General features: G+C 44.1%; 2 protein-coding genes across 7 annotated transcripts in view; one reads left to right on the top strand and one right to left on the bottom strand.

Moving 5' to 3' along the window:
* Window positions 1-1,278, bottom strand: part of LOC124606870 (calcium homeostasis endoplasmic reticulum protein) — a 377,438-nt gene extending 376,160 nt beyond the window's left edge. For 2 of the 6 annotated variants that reach the window (XM_047138971.1, XM_047138963.1), the window contains exons 1-2: window positions 1,090-1,277; window positions 657-827 (exon numbers count right to left, since the gene is read on the bottom strand). In XM_047138971.1, coding sequence (XP_046994927.1) covers window positions 657-827; window positions 1,090-1,114 — 196 coding nt within the window. In that variant the 5' untranslated portion in view covers window positions 1,115-1,277. Of the gene's footprint in view, window positions 1-656; window positions 828-1,014 lie in introns of all 6 variants that reach the window. The other 4 variants (XM_047139002.1, XM_047138979.1, XM_047138987.1 and 1 more) reach the window with 4 other exon arrangements.
* A 211-nt stretch (window positions 1,279-1,489) lies between these two features.
* LOC124606922 (eukaryotic translation initiation factor 3 subunit G-1) lies at window positions 1,490-25,704 on the top strand. The gene is made up of 2 exons (XM_047139038.1): window positions 1,490-1,607; window positions 24,529-25,704. Exon 2 carries the CDS (start codon window positions 24,550-24,552, stop codon window positions 25,381-25,383), a length of 834 nt encoding a protein of 277 aa, XP_046994994.1. The 5' UTR covers window positions 1,490-1,607; window positions 24,529-24,549; the 3' UTR covers window positions 25,384-25,704.

Here is a 25,704-nt window from a genome sequence, read left to right as displayed (position 1 = left end):
GTAATGAAGGGTGTAAACTACGGAGAGAGAATGTAGACACTGGATGACACTAAAGCTCAATCTGTTACCAGAACCTTTATTACATATTCATATTCATTGACTTCATCAGCTCACAACCAAAATGTCACCTTCCTACACAATTCAAACCTAGGGCTATTCTGTGGATCAATCTGTCATCAAATTTTCCAATTTATGTAAGAATCCATCGAAATGCAGAAAATCAAGCATGTTTCTCATGTACAAACTGTCACTACAAATGGATATTTATGCGGAACCATTAGATGGTGTGATACATCTGTAAGATGGAGTTCATCACAGATTTTCACTAGACACAAAATTCCGTACAACACAAATCAATCAAAGGTTGTGAGCGAATAGGTATTAATGCACACACACATCAATCAACTGCTAAATTTAAGCGCCAATCCACAATTTTTAAACTGTCCCAAGATAAGCTGTGTGCATGAAAATATGCCGCTGTACAGAAAACGAGGGCCTTAAGGAACCAGTGAAATCTAACATGGGAAAACCACTTTCAAAATAATACTTGCGAAAAGAAGAAATAACTAATATTCAGTTTGGAATGGTGTATGTATTTTTCTTTTTCTAATAGTGGGGTTAAATATTTTGCAGCTTCCAAAACGACATGTACTTACTAGCTTGTTCTGTTGTGACTTTATATTGGTAATAATTAAAGTGCTCTCCTCCAAAAAGAAATGCAAATTTAGGGTTGCCTTTCTGTTTGTTCTTTGTCATTTGCTCGAACTCCGGTCCATTTCGTGCTACAAACTGTGCTAGTTTATCAATTATATTCCGTTGCTCAATTTCTAAAACAGAAATGAAAAAGTCAATAAATAAATGTTAACGAGGTTAGCTACACAACACAAGTCTTATTTTTTCCTGCTATTGGTACAAATTTAGGGAGCACCAACATTTACTACCAATGTTGGTATAAATCCTTAAGTGTACGCTCCATACTCTAATGCCAAACGCTTTGAGTTACAATACCATTACCGAATCACGTTTGCCGTATTTGCAAGTAGGTACAGTGCCGCTTCAGATGTTTGTTGATCTGCTAAGCGTCCCTACCTTGTGGTGGTTTCGGAAGTTCCATTTTTCGAACAAACTAATAACAAAAATCAACCGCTCCACGTAAACAGGTTTATTTCTCAAAATATAAACTTCACAATAACACAGTACACTATCAAACACACTCTTTCAAAAACATCTTCTTTCCTACGATCAGTTAGCTTCTTTCCAAAGATAATATCACACAATAAACATTTTCAACTATCGCTCTCCTATATTCGATTTTCAAAATATTCTGTTTCTTCAATATATTTTATCGCATACAGTCTCTTTGAATTATCACTATTTCTCCTATTAATTTAAACGTGACAACCGGTTATCTCCAGTGTTAGCCATAGGCGGTAGCTCAATGAAATACTACGTCTCTGCTCGTTCTGTAATCTTTGACTACGGTGTATAGAGAATTTCAGACGTGCGAGCATTTCAGTGAAGGTGAATGTGATTGGCTTCAATCCATATTAAATCGTATCTCATCATCAGTTTTGCATCCGTGAGTGCTATACAACGTTTGCCAGAAGGTAATATTTATGTTACATTAATGTTTTTTTTTTGACGTTGACATAATTCGTTATAGTTATAGGGGCATATCTGTTGTGCAAGCACCAGACCATTGTGTGGATTTCTGCAGTGAGACTATTATACTTTCGTCTATGAAAAAGGTTTTTGTCCCTTTTTTATTGAACCTCAGTTACACTTGGAAACTAACAAGCAGACAGCTGTCGTACTTTAAAAAAACGTGGCGTTTAGGAAGATTAGTTTGATCCAGCGTAACCAGTGAAATGACTATCAGTTTACCTCGATTTGAATTCTACAAAGCATATGGACAAACACTTATAACACCGCGTATATCCATGTCGTCTACCCAAAAAATTGAAGTCTGCCGTATTGCTGCTTGTAATTTTCAGTCATTTTACTGTGCGTGTAAGTCTTGCAATTGGATCATTCCGTGTAAAGTGATGTGGGATCTCAGCTCGACCAACTTCTGATATGTTGAAATTTTATAGTACTTAACTAAAGAACCTGCATGAATTAAAAGTTTATAATCCATCATTTTCTTTGCGTAGATACTAAACCCATTTCTCCAATGCCCACCCTCGGAAATACGGAAGCGTCCGATCCCAACCGTCGGCTTTCCGCCATGACGTCACAAATATGGCGGAAACGACCATAAACGTCAATTCCAATATGGCGGATATAAAATCGTTGCATACGTATCATAAAGACGAAAATACATAGAAAAACAACACACACACAGGTTTCACTAAAAGCCTAATGACTCTAACGGGACAAGCGTGGGAAATTGGGGGTTTTTGGGTGGGGAGAAACTAAATCTAAACAAACTTAGCCACCCACCGCCATACAAAACCACGCAAGATGACGAAAAAAAATCGACATCACAAAACTCACCAAATACCACAAAACACATTATCTGGAATCGGACACTTCCCTTGACTTATATAGATCTATAGTAGCTCCCGATCCCATAAATTGGGATCGAACACTTCCCTTGACCTATATAGCTCAACAGCAGCTCCCGATCCCAGCTCCCAATACAGAAATCAAAATACACCGCAAAACATTACGAACAAACATTTCCCTTGACCTACATATATCTACAGCAGCTCCCGATCCCATAAATTGGGATCGAACACTTCCCTTGACCTATATAGTTCAACAGCAGCTCCCGATCCCATCTCCCATTACAAAAATCAACATACTCCACCAAACATTGAGATTGAACACTTCCCTCCAACTATAGAGCTCAACAGCAGCTACCAATCCCATAACTTAGGATCGACCACTACCCTTGACCTATGTAACTCGAAAACATCTCCAAATACGAATACCAACCTTCACAGCCACAAATTTCAATGAAACACTTCCCTATACCCCAATACACAACACATACGCCAAAAACAAAAAAAATGAGAACTTACCACGAGAAAGTTCCAGCCCCACAAACTAGATTGGCCACCACAATCACACACACACACACACACACACACACACACACACACACACACACACACACACACACACACACACACGCGCGCGCGCAAACCAACGAAAAAATACTGTACCAAAAGAAAAACCCAACCCACTCACACCTCAACCCCCTCCCCCCCCCCCCCCCCCCACCCCAAAATAAAAAACCCACAAAAAACAAATGCAACATAAAAAACATCTCAATCACACACTACAACTCAACAAAAACTTCAACAAAATAGATCCTCCACAACTAAAACAAAAAACAAACACCCTCCCCTCCCCCCCCCCACCCCCCCACCTTAAACACTATACAACAAAATAAGCCACCCACCCACCTACCCAGCCCACCCTAACTAACCACTTTCGGCCTATACATTTTACCCACAGCCCTTAAGAAAACCCGAACAATACAATAGCCCTCTGGGACACTCTTCCGCCAACAGTACTCATCTAAATGAGACTGAAGGTTGGAAGAGCGCCTCTTCCCCCTCCCAAGAACTGACTTAGCCGCCCCCCACATCCCCTCTATTGTATTAGTACAAGCCCCTGTCTCATAATTCTTAAACTCTAAACTATGGTTCACTACTAAATGATTAAATCCCCTCTCACCCAACCCCCTATAAGAAGAAAAAGCATCAGAAACTATTGTGGACCCCGGCTCTATATATTCCTCAATTAAACCCACTAATTCAGCTTTCGACCTCTCTTCCACGACCAAGCATTGATGAAGGTACTACTTGGCAAATCTCAAGGAGCAGAAGAAAAAACCACGATTGTAATATGGCGCATATAAAGTCGTTACGTACACATTATGAGGACGAAAATACATCGAAAAACACACACACACACTCTTTCCACAAAACGCCTAATGACACTAACGGGACAAGTGCGGGAAATGGAGTGTTTTTGGGTGGGGGCAAACTAAATATAAACAAATTTAGACACCCACTCACATACAAAACCACACAAGATGACGAAAAAAACCGACATCACAGAACTCCCCAAATACCACTAAACACAATATCATCTGGAATCCGACACTTCCCTTGACCTATATAGCTCAACAGCAGCTCCCGATCCCATAAATTAGGATCAAACACTTCCCTTGGCCTATATAGCTCAAAAACATCTCCCGATACCAATACCAACATACAGAGCTACACATTGGGATCAAACACTTCCCTTGACCTGCGCACTGTTAATTTTATCCGTCATATCCATTCCTGAACAAAAATAACAACCGATAAATTTTACTAAAATTACCACACGATGTGCAGTGAACAACACTAAATTAACCTTCACACAAAATCGTTAAAACTCACTGAAACGAATTCCACTACAAACACAGCCGACACTCGAACAGTTCTGGATAATGAGCAAAAGCAAACAGAGTCCATTACACCACACAAACGGAAACCCTGAACATACCACCAGAGAGCACAACAAACCACAACACGACGACATCTACAAACATGCCACACTCACTCACAAACTAAACTCCGCGCCGTCATGATGTCACACACAACACCCTTACGTCACGGGTCAAAGCCAACACGTGGGTTCGGATGCTTCTGTTGACCCTTTTTTCCTGCTCTGTGTGACCAGAACTCTTGCTGAAATTTCTGCCATGTTTTCTCCAGATGGAATTCTGCTGGGAAAATGGCAGATGTGATCATAGCCTTAGTGTTTTGTTTGCTTTGTAACCATATCAGGAGGAAGAAAAGTTTTTAAATAATGTTTGAACAAGAAGTCCATGTAAAACCATCCTTACATATTCTGTATTTGTGTTTATCTGAGCTATTTATTTTCATTGTGTTATGATCACAAATCCTTTGTCATTGTAAGGTGATTACTTGATGAATAAATAAGTAAAAACAATTATTGCACTACATGACAAATTTTAATAGTCAGTACAACTATCTCCAGATAATATTACTGTCATGGCAGAAAGTTAACAAATGACACATTCAAATAAAATATGCTGTTCTTCCTGTCACGATAACTCACCAGCTCCTTTTATATAACTTCAATCTATTTTGATTTTCAAGTTTCCTAACCTGTTAGCTGATTAAGTGATCTAACGTTCCGCAGTCCAACCCATAAAAAGTCAGATTTATCTTTTAATTTGACTGTATCCTCCAGAGCAGTCCTTGCCAAGAGATCTGTTTAATAATTCAATCACTTCTGAAACATTTCACTTGGGTAGTTTCCATCAACATCACAACCACCATTTAATGATGTGTAAGCAATTCCTGTGGATGTTCCTTTAGCTCTTGGTTTGAGAGACTCCATACTAGCACTAGATTTTTCCAACTTTGCTTCTGGTAACCTGGCCAACCAACTGCCCTTTCCAAGGTGTCACTGATACTCATGAGATCACATCACTTGCCCCCACTCCCCTCTTTTTAAACTCTAGCCTGGACCATTCCACAGCTTTCTCAACTGTTCAAAATTTTCCTTGTGCGATTCTCCTCATTCTTCTGTCTCAAGGCAATACATAAGCAATGGTGAAACACATTGGCGATAAACATTTACGTAAAGTGGAACAGTGATGGTGGAGTTTGGATTATTTTTGAGAAGTCTTAAGTACAGACTTAAGGGAAGACATGGAGATGTGCTTGGGGCGAAGTAGCATGCTTATGGGCCTAGTCAGTTTTGTGGACATACTGAAGGGAGAACTAGGGACATACTAACATGTTTTTGGCCCAGGATTCACCACTGGATGCCCATATGGTGTGCAGTGATAGTGTAGAGATATGCAGAGAAACAGAACAAAACTCCTTTTTATGAGTTACCTTGTGCAAATTGTCTTTAATCAAGTGTGTTGTACAGTAGGTACCAACTGAGAGAGATAGTGTAATTGTTGCAATATTGGCCTCATTTCGTGGAATGGAGTTTGTTCTGTCTGGGTTCATAATTAGTGTTTTATGGTTTTCTTAATCATTTCAGGCAAATGCCTGGATGGTTTCTTGTGGAAGCCATGGTTTACCATATGTTATACCCTTGTAAAACCATCCTTACATATTCTGTATTTGTGTTTATCTGAGCTATTTATTTTCATTGTGTTATGATCACAAATCCTTTGTCATTGTAAGGTGATTACTTCATGAATAAATAAGTAAAAACAATTATTGCACTACATGACAAATTTTAATAGTCAGTACAACTATCTCCAGATAATATTACTGTCATGGCAGAAAGTTAACAAATGACACATTCAAATAAAATAAATAAAACATTTAAAAAATATTAAATTTCAATGACATAAGGAGGATAGATTGTGATGTTGAGTTGCAGAGGCACAATGTGTCATCTTTATGGTGAATAGGAATCGATCCATTTCCTTATATTGTTCATGTTCCAACCCGGAGTTTCCATTGTTTAAATTTAAATTTCACGTTTGATGTCCTCACATGTGGGAACACATTACTTTTTAATTATTGCTATGGCAGTAATATGGTATGAAAGTAATTTCCTTTGATAAGTGAAACTTAATTTATTTTTTTGTATGAAGACTGGTTTGATGCAGCTCTCTGCATAGTATATCATATGCAAACCTTGGCGGATCTCCATAATTACTGCAACTTTTATAAATGCAAATGTGTTCAACATAGTAAAATGTTCTTTCCATTACTAAATGGACAATTCCTTAATTGCTCAGAATGTTCCTTTAAACTTTTAGTCAACAACAGTCAGTACTTGTGTTCTTTGGAATTTAAATTATTAAATTCTTCTTGAAGTCTGATGTATTTTGCCTGTTGTACCTTGCATACCAGATGGAATAGTTTGGTCATGATATGTTCTTCCAAAGCTCTCAATAATTATACAGGAATGTCATCTATCCCAAGTGCCTATCTCCATTACAGCAGCACCTAGCATTCAGATCATTTGTTTGATCAGTATACCACAAGCTTCTAAATGGAAATGTGTTACAATTGAACTTGCTCTTCATGCTTCTGTAGTTTAATCTTTAACTTCTTGTTTGTGTAGTGCATATTTATACTTTTTTAGCATGGATAGGGGCTGTGAATGTTGTGTTTGGGTTTGAGCTGCACTGGAATACCTTCTCTCACAGCTCCAACTAGTGCTGGCTTCTGTCATGTAGCTTGAGGTTGTTACCAATGTTCATCACTGTGGTCTGGACACCCCCCTCCCCCGGGCTCGCCACTCTTTGGTGAGTTCGTGCTTGGCTGCTAAGGGGCTCCAGCCTTTGTAGCACAGTTTTCCTTTCCGTGCTGCATGTCTATCCTCCTGCTGTTCTTTTTCCCTATTCTTTGGGGAATTATTGCCAGTGTGTTCTGAAGTTCCAGTAGCCTGACATCAGAACAGCCCTTCCACTTTTTTTCTCCTATCCTTCCTCCACTTCAGTGTTAGGGCTTCCTCTTTGTTTCTTCTTCCTCCCTCCTTAAGGGGGTCACACCCTGCAGGTCTGGGGGTTAGAATAGGCCTGAGGTATTCCTGCCTGTCATAAGAGGTAACTAAAAGGAGTCTCACACATTTTGGCGTTTATGTGATGGTCCCCTGTTGAGTTTGACCTCCGTTTTTCCAAATTTTCCCGAAGAGCAAGCCAGTTGGGGTAGGGAGCCTTACATGGTGCGCCATGTCCATCATGCGCCGAGACCTGTCGCATCCTTTGTCGACATGGATCTGCACTTTTGCTCATTCTCCAGCTGTTGGGTGAGGTCACCCTCCTGTGCACATTTTCCTCCATCCACTGTGCAGTATCGTTTTCTGCGCTGACGATGGTAATGAACCTGTTTGCTTGGTTGCACCTGACATCCAGTATGGTAGCCCGTCCATTGTGGTGGGGCCGCTGTGTACCCTGTTGGTTGTAGCCCTCTCTGACCACACAGGGATGGCTCTGCTGATGCCTGCGCTGTTAACTCCCCGTCACCTTGGGCCACCGGGACTCCTGGCATTTGCCATACTGCCAGGTGGCCTAGCTGCGGTTGAGTGGTGACGGTGGGAAGGGCCCCTGGTCAGAGTGGGTGGGATCAGGGTGGATGATGTGCAATGAAGCATACCACGTCATCACTTGCTGGTGATCACACACCAGCAGTCTTAAGTGTTAGTCTCACTACAACACAATGAAGTATGACCCTAAATCATTCTCCTCCCTGGCCACACCCTGGGAGGAACACCAGGCTAAGAATGGCAGTGAACCTTATTTGCCCCGATATCTCATATGTACAAGAGCTGATGGGGACTCATTTGTTTCAATGAAGCCTCAGAGATGTATTGAGCATTTAGAGGACAAATTTGGGGAGGTGGAGAGCTTGTCCAAAATACAGTCAGGGTCAGTATTGATAAAAATGGCATCCTCTGCCCAGTCACGGACATATTACTCGCTTGTGATACACTGGGGGATGTTTCAGTTACTATCACACGTCATAAGAGCTTAAATATGGTCCAGGGTATTATATTCCACAGGGACCATCTTTTGCAGTCTCACGAAGAGATGAGCTGCGTGCTAACTTAGAGCGCCAAGGTGTTCATTTGGTCCGGTGCATCCATATGACTCCAAGATATAATCAGGTTGCCGCCGGTGCCTTCATCTTGGCCTTCGAGGGTGACACATTGTCCGAATAGGTCAAGGTGATGGTCCACCGCTGTGATGTCAAGCCATATATCCTTCCCCCGATGCGGTGCTTTAAGTGTTGGAAGTTCGGCCATGTGTCGTCCCGCTGTACTTCCAGCGTCACATGTCAAGATTGTGGACATTCTTCACACCCCAATACTCTCGTCTGTGTGAACTATGGAGAGCACCATTTGCCTTGCTCGCCAGACTGCAGGATTTTACAGCAAGAAAGAAAAATCATGGAATATAAGACCCTGGACCAACTGACCTACACTGAGGCTAAGAGGGAATTTGAGTGCCTCCATCCTGTGGCTATGACCTCCTCTTATTGGCTTCTCCTTTTTATTCTCATGGTTGGCTAGCCACAGTAATCTTTCTTGTTTTACACTCTTCTGTTTTTTGCATCTGTTTTCTTGTCCACTTTTGTTCCTTCTATTGATTGTTACCTTTCCTTTGTTCTTGTGGTTTTTCCTTTCTTTCCGTTTTGTGTTGTACATCTCGTTTGTTTTATTCTCCCCCTTGTAGCATTGTTTTATTCGGAACAAGGGACCAATGACCAAGCAGTTTGGTCCCTTGCCCACTCTTAAACCAAACAAAACTAAACCCGAAGGGGGGCCCATGTACCTTACGCGTAACAGGTGACTGGGTAACGTGTAATTCCCAGCCCTGGGTTGACATGTAGGGTTCGCACCTACCCCCAGGTACAGGCTAGGTCCAGGCATGGGTGATTGCCTGAGCTGTCTCCTTCACAAATTCTCAGTTGTTCCCTCTGTCCGAAGATCAGGAAATGTGAACTTGAGGGGGGGGGGGGGGGGAAGAGGGTTGGAAGGAGCACCACATAATCAGAGATGCTAGCAATCGGGTGATTTTTACACCATGACCCACTCTACATGTCAGTCCATGTCTACTGAATGTAAGCAGTATGAGGTTAGACTCACTGTCGCAGCTGCGCCACAGGTCCTTGCCGTATAATGTATGGAAGGTGGTCAGTTCTTTGCTGTGGTTAACCCGTTTATTGTTAAAAAAGATGTTGATGCAGTTGTTGGGCCTGTGAAATCTTGCTCTCATTTACTTAACGAGACTTTACTTTTGATGACCAATGTGTGATTTTTGAGCCCAACGACTGTTACAGCTTATCTCCTCCACAGCTATCCTATTTGTGTCGAGGCCCATCAAAACATTGAATTCTTCACCTGGTGTTATTTACACTAGGCAGCTCGATGGTTCTGACTGAGGGCAAGATTCAAACTCTCCTCTCCAAGCAGGGTATCACTGCAGTCCATTGGGTAAAGAAAAAGGTTGATGCAACCTTAGTGCCCACATGTACTCATTTCCTCACATTTGATAGAGTAGTGCGTCCATCAAAGATCAAAGCAGGCTGTGAAATGATCATGGTCTGACTGTACATTCTAAACGTGAAGTGCTGTTACCATTGTCAACATTACAGCCACTTCGAATGTCCTGTCGTAACAGGGCAAATGTTCTACTTGTCACAGGGCTGCTCACGAGGGTGATCGCCTGCCTCCTCCTCCCTGCTGTATCAATTGTAATAGTGACCATGCCTCATCATCCCGAGTGTGTCCCTTGTATCTCCATGAGTGGGCTGTCCAGGAGATCTGGGTGAAGGAAAAAGTGCCTTATCCTGTTGCTCTCAAGTTGTTGGCCAGCCAAAAGGCCTGTGTCATACTATCTGGCACTTACAGTACCATTCTTGCTATGCCTTGCTCCATAAAGGACATGGCCACACAGACTTGCAACCTCTAATTCAGCACTGACATTGTCAAGTCTCAGTGTCATGGTAGCAATCCTGTCTCCTTCCCTCTAGCTGTGAAACGGGCCACCAGATCTTCTCCTCCAGTGGCGAAATGACCTGCTACACAATTGGCAGGCCAAAAAGGACAGAAGGAATACTCCCGTGAAGACTTTATGTCCCTCCTGCCAACAAACATCTGGGACTTAATCTGCTGACTTAGAGATCCTCATCCACAGTGTTGCCGCATGATGCCTTTATTGGACCAACCTCCATTTTGCTAGTGCGCACACCAACTGGTCTTCTGCACTAGAACATGTAGGAACGGTCCAGAGAGACTGGTGCCGCCACTGGCCGTTCTTCTACGGCCGCCTCTTCAGTTGGTAAAGGATCATTGAATGCTGCTTCTTATGATCCTAAAGCTTTCCATTTCCTGGCTGCAACCTGTGGGAGGGCCAGGCTCGCCAGCTTGGGGTGAAACTCTGCCTGCTACCTTGTCTGTACGGGGACGGGTGGGGACATATTCACCACCACGAATCCTCTTTTAATTTTATTTTAAAAATATGGAAGACAAATTTGGTGGACTCTCTCCATAAGATGCAGTCACGTTCACTCTTGATGAAAACTTAATGTGCTGCCCAAGCTGCAGCCCTTCAATCTTCTGTTCATTTTGGTGACATCCCTGTGTCCATGACACCTCCCCAGTCTTTGAATGTGGATCAGGGAATCATTTTTCATAGGGATATCATATTTCAAACTGATTAGAAACTTCAGGCCAATCTGGAACACTGGGGTGTTAATTTTGTTCAGCATATGCTGAAAGGGTGTAAAGACAGTCACACTGATACTGTTGCTGTAATTTTGCCATTAGAGAGCATTACCACCCCAGAGAAGGTCAAGGTTTTGTGTTATTAGTGTCATGTGAAACCGTATGTCCCACTGCCCATCAGGTGCTTTTGATGCTGGGGTTTGGGCATGTCTTCCTGATGTATGGCAGAATGTTGCACCCACTTCATGAGGGAGCTCCTTTGTTCCACTACCTTTATACATCAGTTATCACAACCATGACACTGTATGCTCACTCCATGCCCCAGGTCATAAGAAAGAAAAAGTGATAGAGTAGAAGTCCCTGGATCGTTTATCTTATGCTAAGGCTTGTCAGAAATATGACACTTCAACCTGTGTTGATGACTTTTACTCTTTGCCTGTGTTACATCCTTTCCACCTCCTTCCTCTTCCTTACCCCAGTCATGTCCCCCTATCCGCTCCCCCTCCCCTGCGGTTCCCACTCTCTCCCTCTGGATGTTGCTCCCGTCCTCGGCCAAAGAGATGTCACCTGCCAGTGATGGGGCACCCTCTTGGGACCCTGGCCTTTTTCCCTATGTGGCATCTCTCAAACCTGATGCCTGCTAAAAAATCACAGGACAAAGTCTGTGTGTCCCTAAGTCGCCTGCTCTCTTTTGGTCCCGGATCTTGTAGAAACCTACTGTGCAATGCCCTCCTCAACCTATGAAAGAGGAGGAGGAGGAGGAGGAGAAGAAGAAAAAAAAAGAAGAAGAAGTCCCAGAAAAAAACCTCCCAGTGCCCACTGGAGATTCCATCTTTCCCCCACATCCTGAGTCGCCTTTCTTTTATTTTTTTTAGTGTCACCCCACCCTCATTGGTGATGGTGACCCAGCGGCCTGATTGGCTGGAGCCCGTTCATAACCTGTTTGTATACCCACTCTGTGCTTATTCCATGTAACTGTAATCAAATACTACCGTCACATCCCAGAGTTGCAATCCCTTATTGCCTGTTACTCAGCAACTTGTCATTCTCCAGGAATTGAATCTTGGGACCTTTTACTTCATTACCAGTGCAGCTTTTGGGAGGGACCGTTTCTGATTGTCTGCTCCAGTTGGAAATCACAGTTCAGCAGGCCTTTTCTCATCACTGCCATCTTGTCGTAGTTTTCCTCTATGTTCACAAGGCCTGTGACACAGCTTGGTGCCACCACATCCTCCTTATGCTCCATGAGTAAGGTCTTTTGGGGAGCCCCACCCAATTTCTACTCACCAATTCCTGCCTCATCAGCCATCCAGAGTCCTTTTTGGCCCTGTTCTCAGTTCTTCATGGACCCCCGAGAATGATGTTCCATAGTGCTCTGTATTAAGTATCCTTTTTCTCAGCACTGTTAATGGACTTGTGGCCTCTGGACTACTGCCAGACTGTTGGTTACCCTGCTCTGTATGTGGATGATTACTGTATTTAGGCTAGCTCCTCTATTGCTCTGTTTTCTCCCCTTAAGTTGAGGGTGGTGCATTTTGTCACCATACTATGGTCCATTCTTATCTGGAGTTCTACCTTGATGCCCAACACGTGACCTTGGTCCCCAAGAGCCATCTTGGGTCTTCTTTTTGACAACAAGCTTACTTGGTTGCCCCATATCCATCATCTGAAGGTTGGCTGTTTTCGTAAACTCTGTGTCCTTCACTTCCTTGTCCGCACCTCTTGATGTGCAGATCCTACTCCGCCTTTACCAGGCATTAGTTCTGTTTCACCTAGACTATGGTTGTTAAGTTTATGGATCAGGAGCCGCATCGACACTGCTTTCGTGCACCCAATTAACCCTTGTGGTATCCGTTTAGCCATTGGTGCCTTTCACACTATCCCTGTCAATAGTCTTGTGGTTGACAGTGGGATCCCTCCCCTTTTGATTCAGCGGTCAAAGCACCTGGTTTCCTGTGCCATCACTATCTGCTCTTCTGTTCACCCCATCAATTCTATTCTATTCCATTCTTTTCACGGCTTTGGGCATTCACCTGCCTGCTGTCTTCCCCACGTTCTCTCCTGACCAACCTCCCTTGGTAAGTTCCCCAGACCTGGATTGGGATGGCACTCTTCCAGGTTCCAAAAGCCTCCACTGCTGCAGTCATTTTCCGTTGTTTGTTCTGTATGCTCTTATGGCAGTTTGACAATGCAATTCTGTTTTACACTGATGGCTCTAAATCCACTGATCATATGGGATATGCCTTAAAGTGATCTGTTGACACAGATCATCATCCCCTGCCTGCCACTTGTGGGTGGGGGGTTATTGTGGAATTGATGGCCATCATCGGGCCCTCTGATTCTTTAGACTGCCCTAACTAACCCCAGTTTTGTTATGTATGGACTCAATGAATGGTCTTCAGGCTATCGGTCGGAGTTTTTCCTGCCACCCCTTAGTCTCTGCCGTCCAAAACCTTCTCCAGCATCTTGGTGATGCTGCTTGTTTGGTTGATTTCATTTGGTTTCCTGACCATGTAGGTATCCCAGGTAATGAACATTGCATATCACCTTGCGGTGTGAAGGCGGGGGGGTTGACCACCCACCCCGTGTTCTCCATGTCCACTCTGGGGTTGGATTTGTGGCTTTACATCAAATCCCTGTTTGCTTCATGCAATCAAGGAGACTCCCACCACATGGCGTTCTTCCCTCTGCATTTCCCAGTGGTAATCTACCATCCTCTGCCATCTTCATATTGCCCATATCTGGTTGATCCATGGTTTTTTACTCCTTTGTAGATGTGGGGCTCCCCTCACAGTGATCTATATTTTCTGGACTGCCTTTGTGTTTTGCCCTTAGCACTAAATGTCTGCTCCCACCTTCCTTGTCTCATGTGTTGGCAGATGACCCTCGCATGTTTACGTCTATCCTCAGTTTTCTTCCTGAAAGTTATTTGTGCTCTAAGGTTTAACACCTTGAATTTTCCTCTGGAATTAAAGGCCTTGAACTTGCTTCCACAGCTATCGGATTCTCCCCACCTTTTCCCTTCATTTCATATGGTCTGTTGATTTTTCTCCCTTTTCTTATGTCTTTTTTCCCCTGGTGTTATCCACATTGTATCATGATAATGGTATGACATGGGTGTCGGGACAGGTCCACGGGAATGCTGGTAACGCACTGCGCATAGTGTTTCTGGGACACCCCTGTTCTGCCCATTTCCACCCACCCCTCTCTTGCTCTTTACTCTTTCTGCTGCCCTGAAGTTCATTTTCACTCTTTGTTTGCTCATTATCCCTTCCTCTATACTGGACTATGCTGTTTGTGTTGTTCCTTCCTTGATTTCTGCCATCGTAGGTCATGGGACCGGTGACCTCACTGTTAGTACCCACCCCCCCCCCCCCCCTCTCCCCCCAGAAAAAAAAAGCCAGATTGACTAATTTGCAGTTGTGGTGTGTGGGATAATGAGGAGAGTGCTACTGCTGTCATATGTCCATCCTTCGATTGCCACCACTAAAGTTGCAAGTGGGGGTAGTTTGGGACCAGTGGAATGCATGCTCCAGGGCTTCTGGCTTGGAGCTGTCCTTGAGGTAAATGATTTGTAACAGTTCGTTGTACCACTGTGATGCTCAAATTGCTGCTGCAGATGCAGTACAGCATGCTAGAACCATACACTAAACATCCTCTTGGTAATGCCCCTTTGCTGTCCTGAGCCTGGTCGTCGTGCGATCATACAGTCTCATGACCACCACGGCAATCATTCATGTACAGTTGCTACATTCGTGCCAAGTCTTTTTGCAATATGGCAGAAGGAACTTCTGGCTTCTTGTAGCTCTAGTAAATTACTAATCCAGTCAGTGAGACATTGATGAAGGCACTCTTTAATAATTTCAACTTACCCTGTCTGGTCTCAAAAGTAACTAATGCCCAGAACTGTTACAGCATGTATTTATAACAAACCTGATATGCAGTCTCATAGCAGCACAAATAGTGCCGCACTTAAGAGATTGGTGCAAAATTTTAACAGACATCACCATCCAGATGTAGAAACACCTACCAACTGTTGTTTGTGTTGCACATCTCCTTAGTGTTGCAATTATTTTTTCTCTCCGTCAGTGTATATACAAACTGACCAAATAAATAGTGTTGATGGCAGTTAATGGATGGAATGTATCCCCCACACTACACAAGGTTTATCAGGACATTGATACAAAAGCATCAGTGCAAAGTGTATCAGATTAAAAGCACACAGTACCTAAGGGATCTACATCCATTCTCTGTAAACCACGGCGAAGTGCTTGGCAGAGGGCAAGTCCCATAGTGCCATCCCCCAGGGGGCTCACAGTTCTTTTGAGAGTTCGTGCATGGTGCACACGGGGCCCCAAGCTATTGCAGCTCATTCATTCCCTCACTGCTTTCCTTCTTCCTGAGCCCTCCCTCCCTATCCCTGCTCCTTCCCCGTTGCCACCTCCTTCCCCTCTCTCGGTGTTCTGCTTTGTCGACCTGTCTATTCTCTGATTTCCTGTATTGGTTGCAATTTTGTTCCTTTTTCCGGTTCTTTCACCCTTTTGGCGTTTCGGTCCCCACTTGAGGTTTGGCCTCCACTTCAAAATATCCTGTTTTTAGTGTGAGCCATATGGGGAAGAACTTCCTCCCTAGCATTTACGGTGTGGATTCCTCTCCCTTCCCCACTGTAGCCCCTCTTCCACCCTGCTAGGTCACCAGCATGTGTAACCAGTCCGTGTGGTGGGGCTGTTATGTACCCATGTGTCTGAGCCCCCTGACAACACAGGGATCACACTACTGATACTTGAGCTATTCCTGCCCCATGTATGCCAAGAAGTGGTTGCTTGTCTTCTTGGAACATCAGAACTCCTGGCAACAGCTGCAGTGCCAGACGGCCGTTGCTGTGGCTGGGCGGTGCCCATGGGGAGAGCCCCTGGTCAGAGTGGGTGGTATCAGGGCGGATGCCTGGCGCATGAAGCATATCAAGCTACAAAAATCTGGCCTTTCTCACATGGCCACCTCTTCAGTGGTAAGGATCCTTAAATGCTGTCTCGTATGACCCGGCAGCCTTCCCTTCCCTGGCTACCCCATGGGAGGAGGGCCAGGCTCGCTGTCTTGGGCTAAAACCTTTTCCCTGTTACCTCGTCTGTACTAGGACGGATGTGGACACATTCACCGCCACAAAGCCATTGTTTTTCGTGGGAACTATCAACCAGTCCGCAGCTCTTCGTGCCTGTGATTGTCTTGGCAATGTCCCAGTGTCTATCCCTCCTCATCAATCTCTGAATATGATCCAGTGAGTCATTTTTCATAGGGACCTCACCCTGCAAACTGATGAGGAACTCCGGGCTAATCTGGAGCAGCCTGATGTTCATTTTGTTCGACATGTGCAGAAGGGTCGCAAAGACAACCACACAGGTACTGGCGCCTTCATCCTGGCTTTCAAGCGGGATACCCTCCCAGAGAAGGTCAAGGTTATGTGCTACAGATGTGACGTGAAGCTGTACATCACTCGCCAGCCGCGGTGGTCTAGCGGTTCTAGGCGCTCAGTCCGGAACCGCACGACTGCTACGGTCGCAGGTTTGAATCCTGCCTCGGGCATGGATGTGTGTGATGTCCTTAGGTTAGTTATGTTTAAGTGTTCTAAGTTCTAGGGGACTGATGACCACAGATGTTAAGTTCCATAGTGCTCAGAGCCATTTTTTTGTGCATCACTCCACCTATGCGGTGCTTTCGTTTTGGGCCTATGTTTCCCTGCTGTATAGCAGACCCTTTTTTTTGTGACTGTGGTCACCCCGTCCATGAGGGCCCCTTGTGTTCTGCCGCCTGTGTGTGTTACTTGTGCTGACTACCACTCCCCTCACTCACTGGATTGCCCATCTTACACTGAGGCTCGCCAAAAGTATGAGACACTCCATCAGGTGTCACTATCTTCAACTTTTGTCTCTATTACTTCCTTTCCTCCTCCTCCTCCTCCTCCTCCTCCTCCTCCTCCTCCTCCTCCTCCTCCTCCCCCCCCTTGTCCTTACCCCAGCCCCGCCCCACTCTCCCCTCCACCTCCCATGCCATCCCACGACCTTCTGTCAGGGAGTTGCCCCTCACCCCAGCCAAAGAAGTGCCCCCCTTCGGCATCTGCCGGTGATCGGGCTCCCTCCCGGGAACCCTCTCCACAGCGTCTCTCAGGCCAGAAGACTGTTACCACCAGTCGGCCACAAGGCGCACCTCCTGTGGGCCCCAAGGTCGCCTGATCTCCTTCGGTTCCCGATCTTGCAGACGCCTGTACTCCCCCTGTGTCCTTCTCAGAAAGAGAAGAAGAAGATACATAAATCCCAAGAGAAGGCATCTCTGGTGCCCCTGGAGGTGCCAACTCCCCTCTGTCAACCAGAGTCTGACATCTTATTTGTGGATGTCACCCATCCTTGTTGGTGACTACTACTGACCAAGTGACCTGACCTCCTCGGCTCCTTCAAGCCTACCTTGGACTCACACCACACGATCATCCAGTGGAACTGCAGTGGCTACTATTGTCACCTACTGGAAATGTGACATGTTGTCTCCTCTTATTCTGCATTCTGTCTTGTTCTCCAAAAAACGCATTTCTGTGACGACCACTCACCCACTTTATGTGGTTATCGGGCGTTCTGTCGGAACCGTGCTGGCTCTGGGATAGCATCTGGTGGGGTCTGCACTTTGGTTCGCTCCAATGTCCTTAGTGATTGGAGCCCCCTACGTATCATCTTGGAAGTGATAGCGATTAGAGTGCAAACGACTCCAGCACTCACCATTTGCACTGTCTACCTTACTTCAGCAACTCCCGCCCAGTTTCTCCTCCTTGGGGATTTCAATGCCCACCATCCACTGTGGGGGAGTATTACATCAATGGCTGGGGGTGTTCTAATCGACCAACTTATCACGGACGGGTTACATCAGCAGATGTCACAATGATGGTTCCCCTAAACCGTTCAGTGCCGCTCATGGCACTTTCTCTGCTATCGATCTCGCAATCTCTTCCCCTGCCCTCGTGGCTTTGCTACGTTGGTCATCCCATGATGACCTTTATGACAGTGACCAGTTCCCAGTGACACCATCGTTCCCCTGCTGCCACCAGGCAGTCCCCCACGTTGGGCATTCCACAGGGCCAGTTGGCCTTTATACATGTCTGCTGTCTGCTTTGACACCTTGCTCTCAAATTCAATTGATGATGTAGTTGTGCAAGGCATCTCTGCCACTCTTCTTCATGCTGCTTGCACTGCTGTCCTCATATCCACAGGGCCACTCATCATCGGCCGGTACTTTGGTGGACCAAGGACATCGCAGTCGCTGTCCAGGACTGCCGATGGGCGCTGCAGCAGTTTAAGTGACATCTATCCCAGACCAACCTCCTCACTTTTAAGCATCTTCATGATAAGGCTCGTTACATTATTAAGTGGAATAAAAAGGAATGCTGGGAGTGCTATGTTTCCTCCCTGGAGACATATGCCTCTTTATCGCAGGTTTGGTCAATGGTCCGTAGCGTTCCTGGCTGCCAGCTTTGTGATGGCATCGTCGTCCGCTTCCTGTGCTCCTGCCTTTCTCCAGCAGGAATACAGAGTTGAACAGACCCCCCTCCATTTCATCCTGCACCACTTTCAGCCTTACAATGTCCTTTCACAGAATAGGAATTGGTGCAGGCTCTTAGCTCTTCGCGAGACACAGCCACAGGGCCAGACTCCATTGACAATCAGATGATTCAACACTTGGACATTCCCCAGAGGCAACAGCTCCTCGGGGTCTTCAATCACATCTGGCTCACGGGTGCTTTACTGTCACAATGGCGAGACAGTTTAGTTATCCCTGCCCTTAAGCCCGGGAAAATCGCAACGTCTCTCGACAGTTACTGCCCCATTAGCCTTACAAATGTGCTTTGTAAACTGCTTGAAAGGATGGTCAACTCCAGATTTTGCCAACTCCAGATTTTGTTGGGTACTCGAATCTGTGGGCCTTTCGTCACCATACCAGTGTGGCTTCCTGACAGGGCAATCTCCAACTGACCATTTACTCCGATTGGAATGAGCCATGCAATAGGCTTTTACTCACCACCGGTGCCTTGCTGCAGTGTTAATTTGACCTACATAAGGTGTATGACATGGCTTGGCGCCATCACATTTTAGTTACTCTCCATGGCTGGGGCCCCAGTGGTCCCCTTCAGATTTCTATCCATGAGTTTTTATCTTACTGACTCTTCTGGGTTAGAGTTGGCACTTCACTCAGCACCCCTCAGATTCAGGATAATGGTATCCCACAGGGTTCTATGCTAAGTGTCATGCTCTTCCTCATTGCCATAAATGGGTTTGTGACCTCTGTTGAGCCTCTGGTTACCCTGGTGTTTATGTTGACAGATTTTTGTGTCTTGTGCTGCTCCCACTCGATGGCGTCTGCTGAGTGCCAGCTCCAAGGTGCCATCCGACAAGCCTCTATGTGGGCCACCCATGGCTTCCAGTTTTCCTCCTCCAAAACACGAGTTACGCATTTTTGTCGTCGACCCACAGTACACCCTGATCCAGAATTTTATTCAGGCAACCAGCTCCTTTATGTTGAACACAGCCCCATTTCTTGGGCCTTATTTTTGAGAACAAGCTGACGTGGCTGCCCCACATTCATCACCTAAAGACTACATGTATGCGGAAGCTCAATGCTATCTGCCTCCTGGCCCACACATCTTGAGATGCAGACCATTCCATTCTTCTCCATCTTTACCGTTCTCTGGTTTTGTCCAGACTCGATTATGGTAGTCAGGTTTATGGCTCATCAGTTCCTCCACTTTGTTGAAACTCCTCAACCCTGTCCATCATTGTGGGGTGCGTCTGGCTTTGGTGCCTTTCGCACTAGTCCTGTTGATAGTCTCCTCACAGAAGCACAGGGATTCCCCCTCTACACATCCGACGGAGCCAACTCCTTGTTTCTTACGCAGTCGTCTTTCGCCAATTCCCTAACCATTCTGTATACCCTGTGCTCTTCGCCTGTTAGGGATGTTTCCCTTCTAACACCCACCCGCGGATGGGATTGCCAGTTGGCATGCGCCTCACTACCCTCTGCCGGGATCTCCATCTGCACTCACTGGACTGCGCCTCGTGTCTTTCCTCCTGTACCCCCCTCGGATGGCGCCTAGACCATGGATTAGGACCGCTCTCTTCCAGGGTCCTAAGGTCTCTGTTGCTCCTGTGGTTTACCGGCGTCTTGTATGTGCCATCCTTTCAGAGTTCCAGGGTGCCACCATCCTTTACACTAATGGTTCTAAGACTACTGATAAGGTGGGACACGCTTTCACATCTCCTACCAGCTTCGAGCACCATTTGTTGCCAAGATCATGTAGTGTATTTACAGCAGAGCTTCTAGCCATTTACTGGGCCATCCTGTTTGTTTCTCAGGCCTCTCTCCATAGTGTTTTAATTTGTTCCGACTCCATGAGCAGCCTTCAGGCTACCAATCGATGCTACTCTCGTCACCCCTTGGTCTGCCATCCATGACCACCTCTCTGCCCTCGAGTATGCCATCTGTTCAGTCGTCTTTTTCTGGGTCCCGAGTCATGTGGGAATCCCAGGGAATGAATTGGCTGACCATTTGGCTAGAGGAGCAGATACTTACCCTCTTTTCCTTTCACAATACCAGCCGTGGATATGTGGATCTACATCAAATTTCTCTTTGCCCAACAGTGGAATGCCATCTGGAGTGCTACTGCTCATAGTAATAAACTCTGCACAATCAAGGAGTCTACTGCAGTTTGGGGCACTTCTTTCCGCCCCTCTCAGTAGTAGTCCACTGTTTTATGTTGTTTACTCATTGGTCATACACAGCTCCTCCTATGTAACGACCCACCCCCACAATGTGGTTGTGGCACCAGACTGACAATATCTCACAGATTGGTGGCATGTCCTCTTCTTTCGACCATTCATGCTAAGTATAGTCTTCCTGCTTCCTTAAACTTAATATTAGCAGACAATCCACAGATGGTAGACCTGATCCTCGGTTTCCTCCTTTAAAGTTTTTATTTCCAGATATAAGGTTCTCCTTTCGTCTTGGAGCAGGGGCGGGTTGGTCGTGATTGGGACTCCTTTTCCAGTCTTCATGGTCTGTGACCCCATGACTGCCCCCCCCCCCCCCCCCCCGATTTTCCAGTTTGTAGTTTTGATATCACTTTTTATGCTTATACTGTGTGTGTTTAATGTTCATTCGTTTATAATTTGACTCCTCTGGCTAAATCCATTCACTTTTACCAGTCTTTGTTATGTAACCCCCTTTGGAATTGCTGGACGGATGACCTTGCCATTTGGTCCCATACTCTCTCAGTTAATCAATCAATCCCATTGTACCAGTTATAAGGGTTTATTCCCATTCTGCTCACATATGGCGCATGGAAAGAATAACTGAATGCCTCTGTATGTGCTGTAATAATTCTAATCTTGTCTTCACAATCCCTATGCGAGCAAATACATAGGGATTGTAGTATATTCTTAGTCGTCATTCAAAGCCTGTTCTGGAAACTTTGTTAGTAGTTTCTCGAGTCTGCAGTTCAGTTTCTTCAGCATCTGTGTGACACTCTCCCACGGGTCAGATACTCCTGTGACCATTCGTGCTACCCTTTTCTGTATACGTTAAATATCCCACATTAGCCCTATTTGGTAAGGGACACACACACACACACACACACACACACACACACACACACACACACACACACAAAAGCAATATTTTAAAATTGATCGCATGAGTGATTTGTAAGCTGTCTCGTTTGTAGACTGACTGCATTTCCACAGTATTCTACCAATAAACCAGTCTGCCACCTGCTTTATTCACAACCGAGTCCATGTGATCATTCCATTTCTTATCCGTACAAAATGTTAGACCCATGAATTTGCATGAGTTGGCTGATTCCAGCTATGACTCATTGATTTTATAGTCATAGGATACCATGTTTTTCATTTTATGAAGTCTACAATTTTGCAGCTTTGAACATTTAAAGCAAGATGCCAATGTTTGCACCACTTTTAAATCTTACCAAGATCTATTTGAACTTTTATGCTGCTGCTTTCAGACAGTATGTCATTACAGATAACTGCATCATCTGCAAAAAGCCTGAAGTTACTATTAATATTGTCTGCAAGGTTATTAATGTACAACATGAACAGCAAGGGTACCAACACACTTCTCTGAAGCACGCCAAAAGTTACTTCTACACGTGTTGGCGAGTCTCCATCCAAGATAACTTGCTGCATCCTCCCAAAAAAAAAAGATAAAAAAGGCCCAATCCATTCACAAATTTCACTCGATACCCTTTGTGATCATACATATGACAATAAGTGTAGGTGTGGTACTGAGTGAAATGTTTTTCGGAAATCAAGAAGAAATACTGCAGCTATCTCCCTGCCTTGATCCAAAGCTTTCAGTGTGTCATAAGAGGAGAAAAATGTGAGTTGGGTTTCATGTGATCGATGTTTTCAGAATCCATGCTGGTTGACATGGAGCAGATCGTTCTTTTCATGGTATCTCATTTTGTTCAAACTCGGAATATGTTCTAAAATTGTAGAACAAGTCAGTGTGAAGGATATGGTAGTTTTGTGGATTGCTCCTACTATGCTTCTTGTAGATAGGTGTGACCTCCCAACTACTGGACACAGTTTTTATGAGGGCTTTATAATAGATTATAGCTAGAACAGGGGCTCACTCCATTGCAAATTCAGTATAGAAACTGATAGGGATTGCATTGGCCCTGGAGCTTTGTTCAGTTTTAACAATTTCACCTGCTTCTCATTTCATTCATCTTTTCAGTGGTACGAGGATTAAATTGGGGCAGTTCTCCTGGGTTTTACTTTGTAAAGGAACATTTAAAAACTGAATTAAATTTCAGCTTTTGCTTTGCTACCCTCCATTTCAGTTTGTCTCTTACTCGCTAGGGACCGGGCAATAACTTTAGTGCCACTAACAGCCTTTACTTACCCAGAATTTCTTAGGGTTTCCTGAAAGATCATTTGACAGTATTCTACTACTGTAGTCATTGAAGGCTTCACACAGTGCTCTCTTGACAGTCAACAGTTTCCAGATGCTCAGAACTTGGTACTGACTTCAAAGCAAGATGCATTTAGTCATTTCCACAACATAACTCTCTAAACCTCCCAGAATATCCAAAGAGATTCCGGTGTTATTAAAGTATACCAGTGGCAAGACAGAATGCCCAATGGCAATGATAATATTACTGTTGGCAGTGCCACAAAAGTGGAGTTACTAAAGTTTCCCAAAGTTTTCACCAAAGAAGATGCAGTAAATATTCCAGAATTAAACTCAAACAGCTGCCAACACAAGTAATTTGGAAGAGATGCCATATTTGTACAAAGAACTTCTCACTTAGTAAAGGCAGGTCTCCTGGTCCAAATTGTATACCAGTTAGATTCCTTTCAGAATATGCATATGAAATAGCTCCTTTTTTAGCTGTTGTACGCAGACACTTCCTCGATAAAGGGTCATATCTAAAAACTCGAAAGTTGTACAGGTCACACCAATACACAAGAGAAGATATAGAAGTAATCCACTGAATTGCAGATCCACGTCATTGGCGTGGATTTGCAGAAGAAATATGGAATGTATACTGAGTTCAGACATCATGAATTATGTTGAAGAAAATGATCTATTGGCACACAACCAACACAGATTCAGAAATATGGTTCTTGTGTAACTCAGTGTCTCTTCGTTCACACAAAATTATCAGTGCTATAGACAGGGGCTCTCAAGTTGATTCCAGCTTTCTACATTTGACACCATTCCTAACAAGCTGCTTACAATCAAATTGCGTGCCTCTGTGGTATCGTCTGTTGGGTGACTAGATTAAAGATTTCCTTCCAGAAATGTCACAATTCACAGTAGTTGACAGGAAGTCATTGAGTGAAACAGGAGTGATATCCAGGGTTCCTCAGGGAAGTGTTGTACATCCTCTGCTGTTCTTAATCTATATAAGTGATTTCAGAGACAATCTGGAAAGCATTATTAGAGGGTTTGCATATGGTGGTGCTGTATACTGTCCATTATTCCATCTTTCTGTTGTCCAGCCTTGTGGTACATCTGATATTTGTCAGATATCATATGTCCATTAGTTTATTAAACTAGTTTTGTTAGTTGTGACTTTATAAAATGAAATTTAGCTTGTTTGTAAATCTTTATTTAATGAAGAGTGCAGTATTATGAATTAGCTAACTTCAGCCTCCCCCCCCCCCCCCCCCCCCTCCATCCCAGATGATAGTAGAGGTATGTTTTATAACCTTTATAAAATCTGCTGCTTTTCTGCCAACATAAAATAAAATACATTTTACGTATTGAACACTTATTCAAATATTGTGTTGTTTTTAGGTGCACATTGAGAGTTAAATAATGCCTGCTCTGGAAGAAGTGAAATCCAGTTGGGCTGATGATGTTGAAGAAGAAGGACCCGCATCATCTGCTGCCCTACCACCTACTTCAGAAGTGATTGAAAATGGTTATAAAATTGTCACAGATTACAAAGTAGATGAAGATAATCGGAAAGTGAAAGTCATTACCACTTACAAAATTGAACGCATTAAAGTTTCAAAGTCAGTTGCCCAGAGGAAAACCTGGAAGAAATTTGGAGAATCCAAAAATGATAAGCCAGGTCCCAATGCTGCTACTACAACTGTTGCTGAAGATGTGATTATGCAGTTTGTATCAAGCAAGGAAGAAGACAAGCCAGAAGAAAATATTTTGGAGAAACTTAAAGACAAAGGGGCTGTTAAATGCCGCAACTGTGCCGGTGACCATTGGACAACAAAGTGTCCACATGGAACAACAAATCTAAATTTAGATAAGTCTATTGATAAAGGTCCAGGTCTGGGAGGAATTGGAGCAGATGATAAGAAACCAGGAAATAAATATGTAGCTCCTGGTTTTCGCGATGGTGGCGCAAAACGACTTGATCTCCGTGGAGGACGTGATGAAGCTGCAATTAGAGTTTCTAACTTATCTGATAGTACTACAGATGTTGATTTGGAAGATTTGGTTAAACAGTTTGGTCCCATACAAAAACTCTATCTGGCAAAAGATAAGAACACAAACTTGTGCAAAGGTTTTGCCTACATACACTTCAAGAGCAGAAGTGATGCTGAAAAGGCCATTAAATCTCTTAATGGGCATGGATATGATCATTTGATATTGAATGCAGAATGGTCAAAGCCACTTAATCCTAATTGACATCTTAGATATACTTTACTGCTGGTTTTGGTGCGAGGCTTCCTTGCCGTATGTCTGCTTGATTTGTCACCTAATTAATATCAAACAACATTGTATGAAAACTGAAATTTCAAATTCATTTTAAAGTACTAATAAAATAGTTAATAAATTTATTTGTAGCACAACAGTGGAAGTAGTTTTTACTATTATGTAGTAATAATGAATTGTCCACAGTATGACCATTGTGAAAAGTTTTTGTTGGCCGGTTAAGATATCGTATATGCATAATTTGTAACCATTGTTAATTTCTTGCTTTACTGAAATAAATAATTTACATATAAA

The sequence above is a fragment of the Schistocerca americana genome, chromosome 1 (genome assembly GCF_021461395.2).
Source record: "Schistocerca americana isolate TAMUIC-IGC-003095 chromosome 1, iqSchAmer2.1, whole genome shotgun sequence".
NCBI lineage: Eukaryota > Metazoa > Arthropoda > Insecta > Orthoptera > Acrididae > Schistocerca > Schistocerca americana.
The sequence above is the reverse complement of the archived record's forward strand: the minus strand, read 5'-3'. Positions and strand labels throughout refer to the sequence as shown.

What these genes read in the sequence shown, in the direction of transcription:
- LOC124606922 (XM_047139038.1), top strand. Translation starts at nt 24,550, where the DNA reads ATGCCTGCTCTGGAAGAAGTGAAATCCAGTTGGGCTGATGATGTTGAA.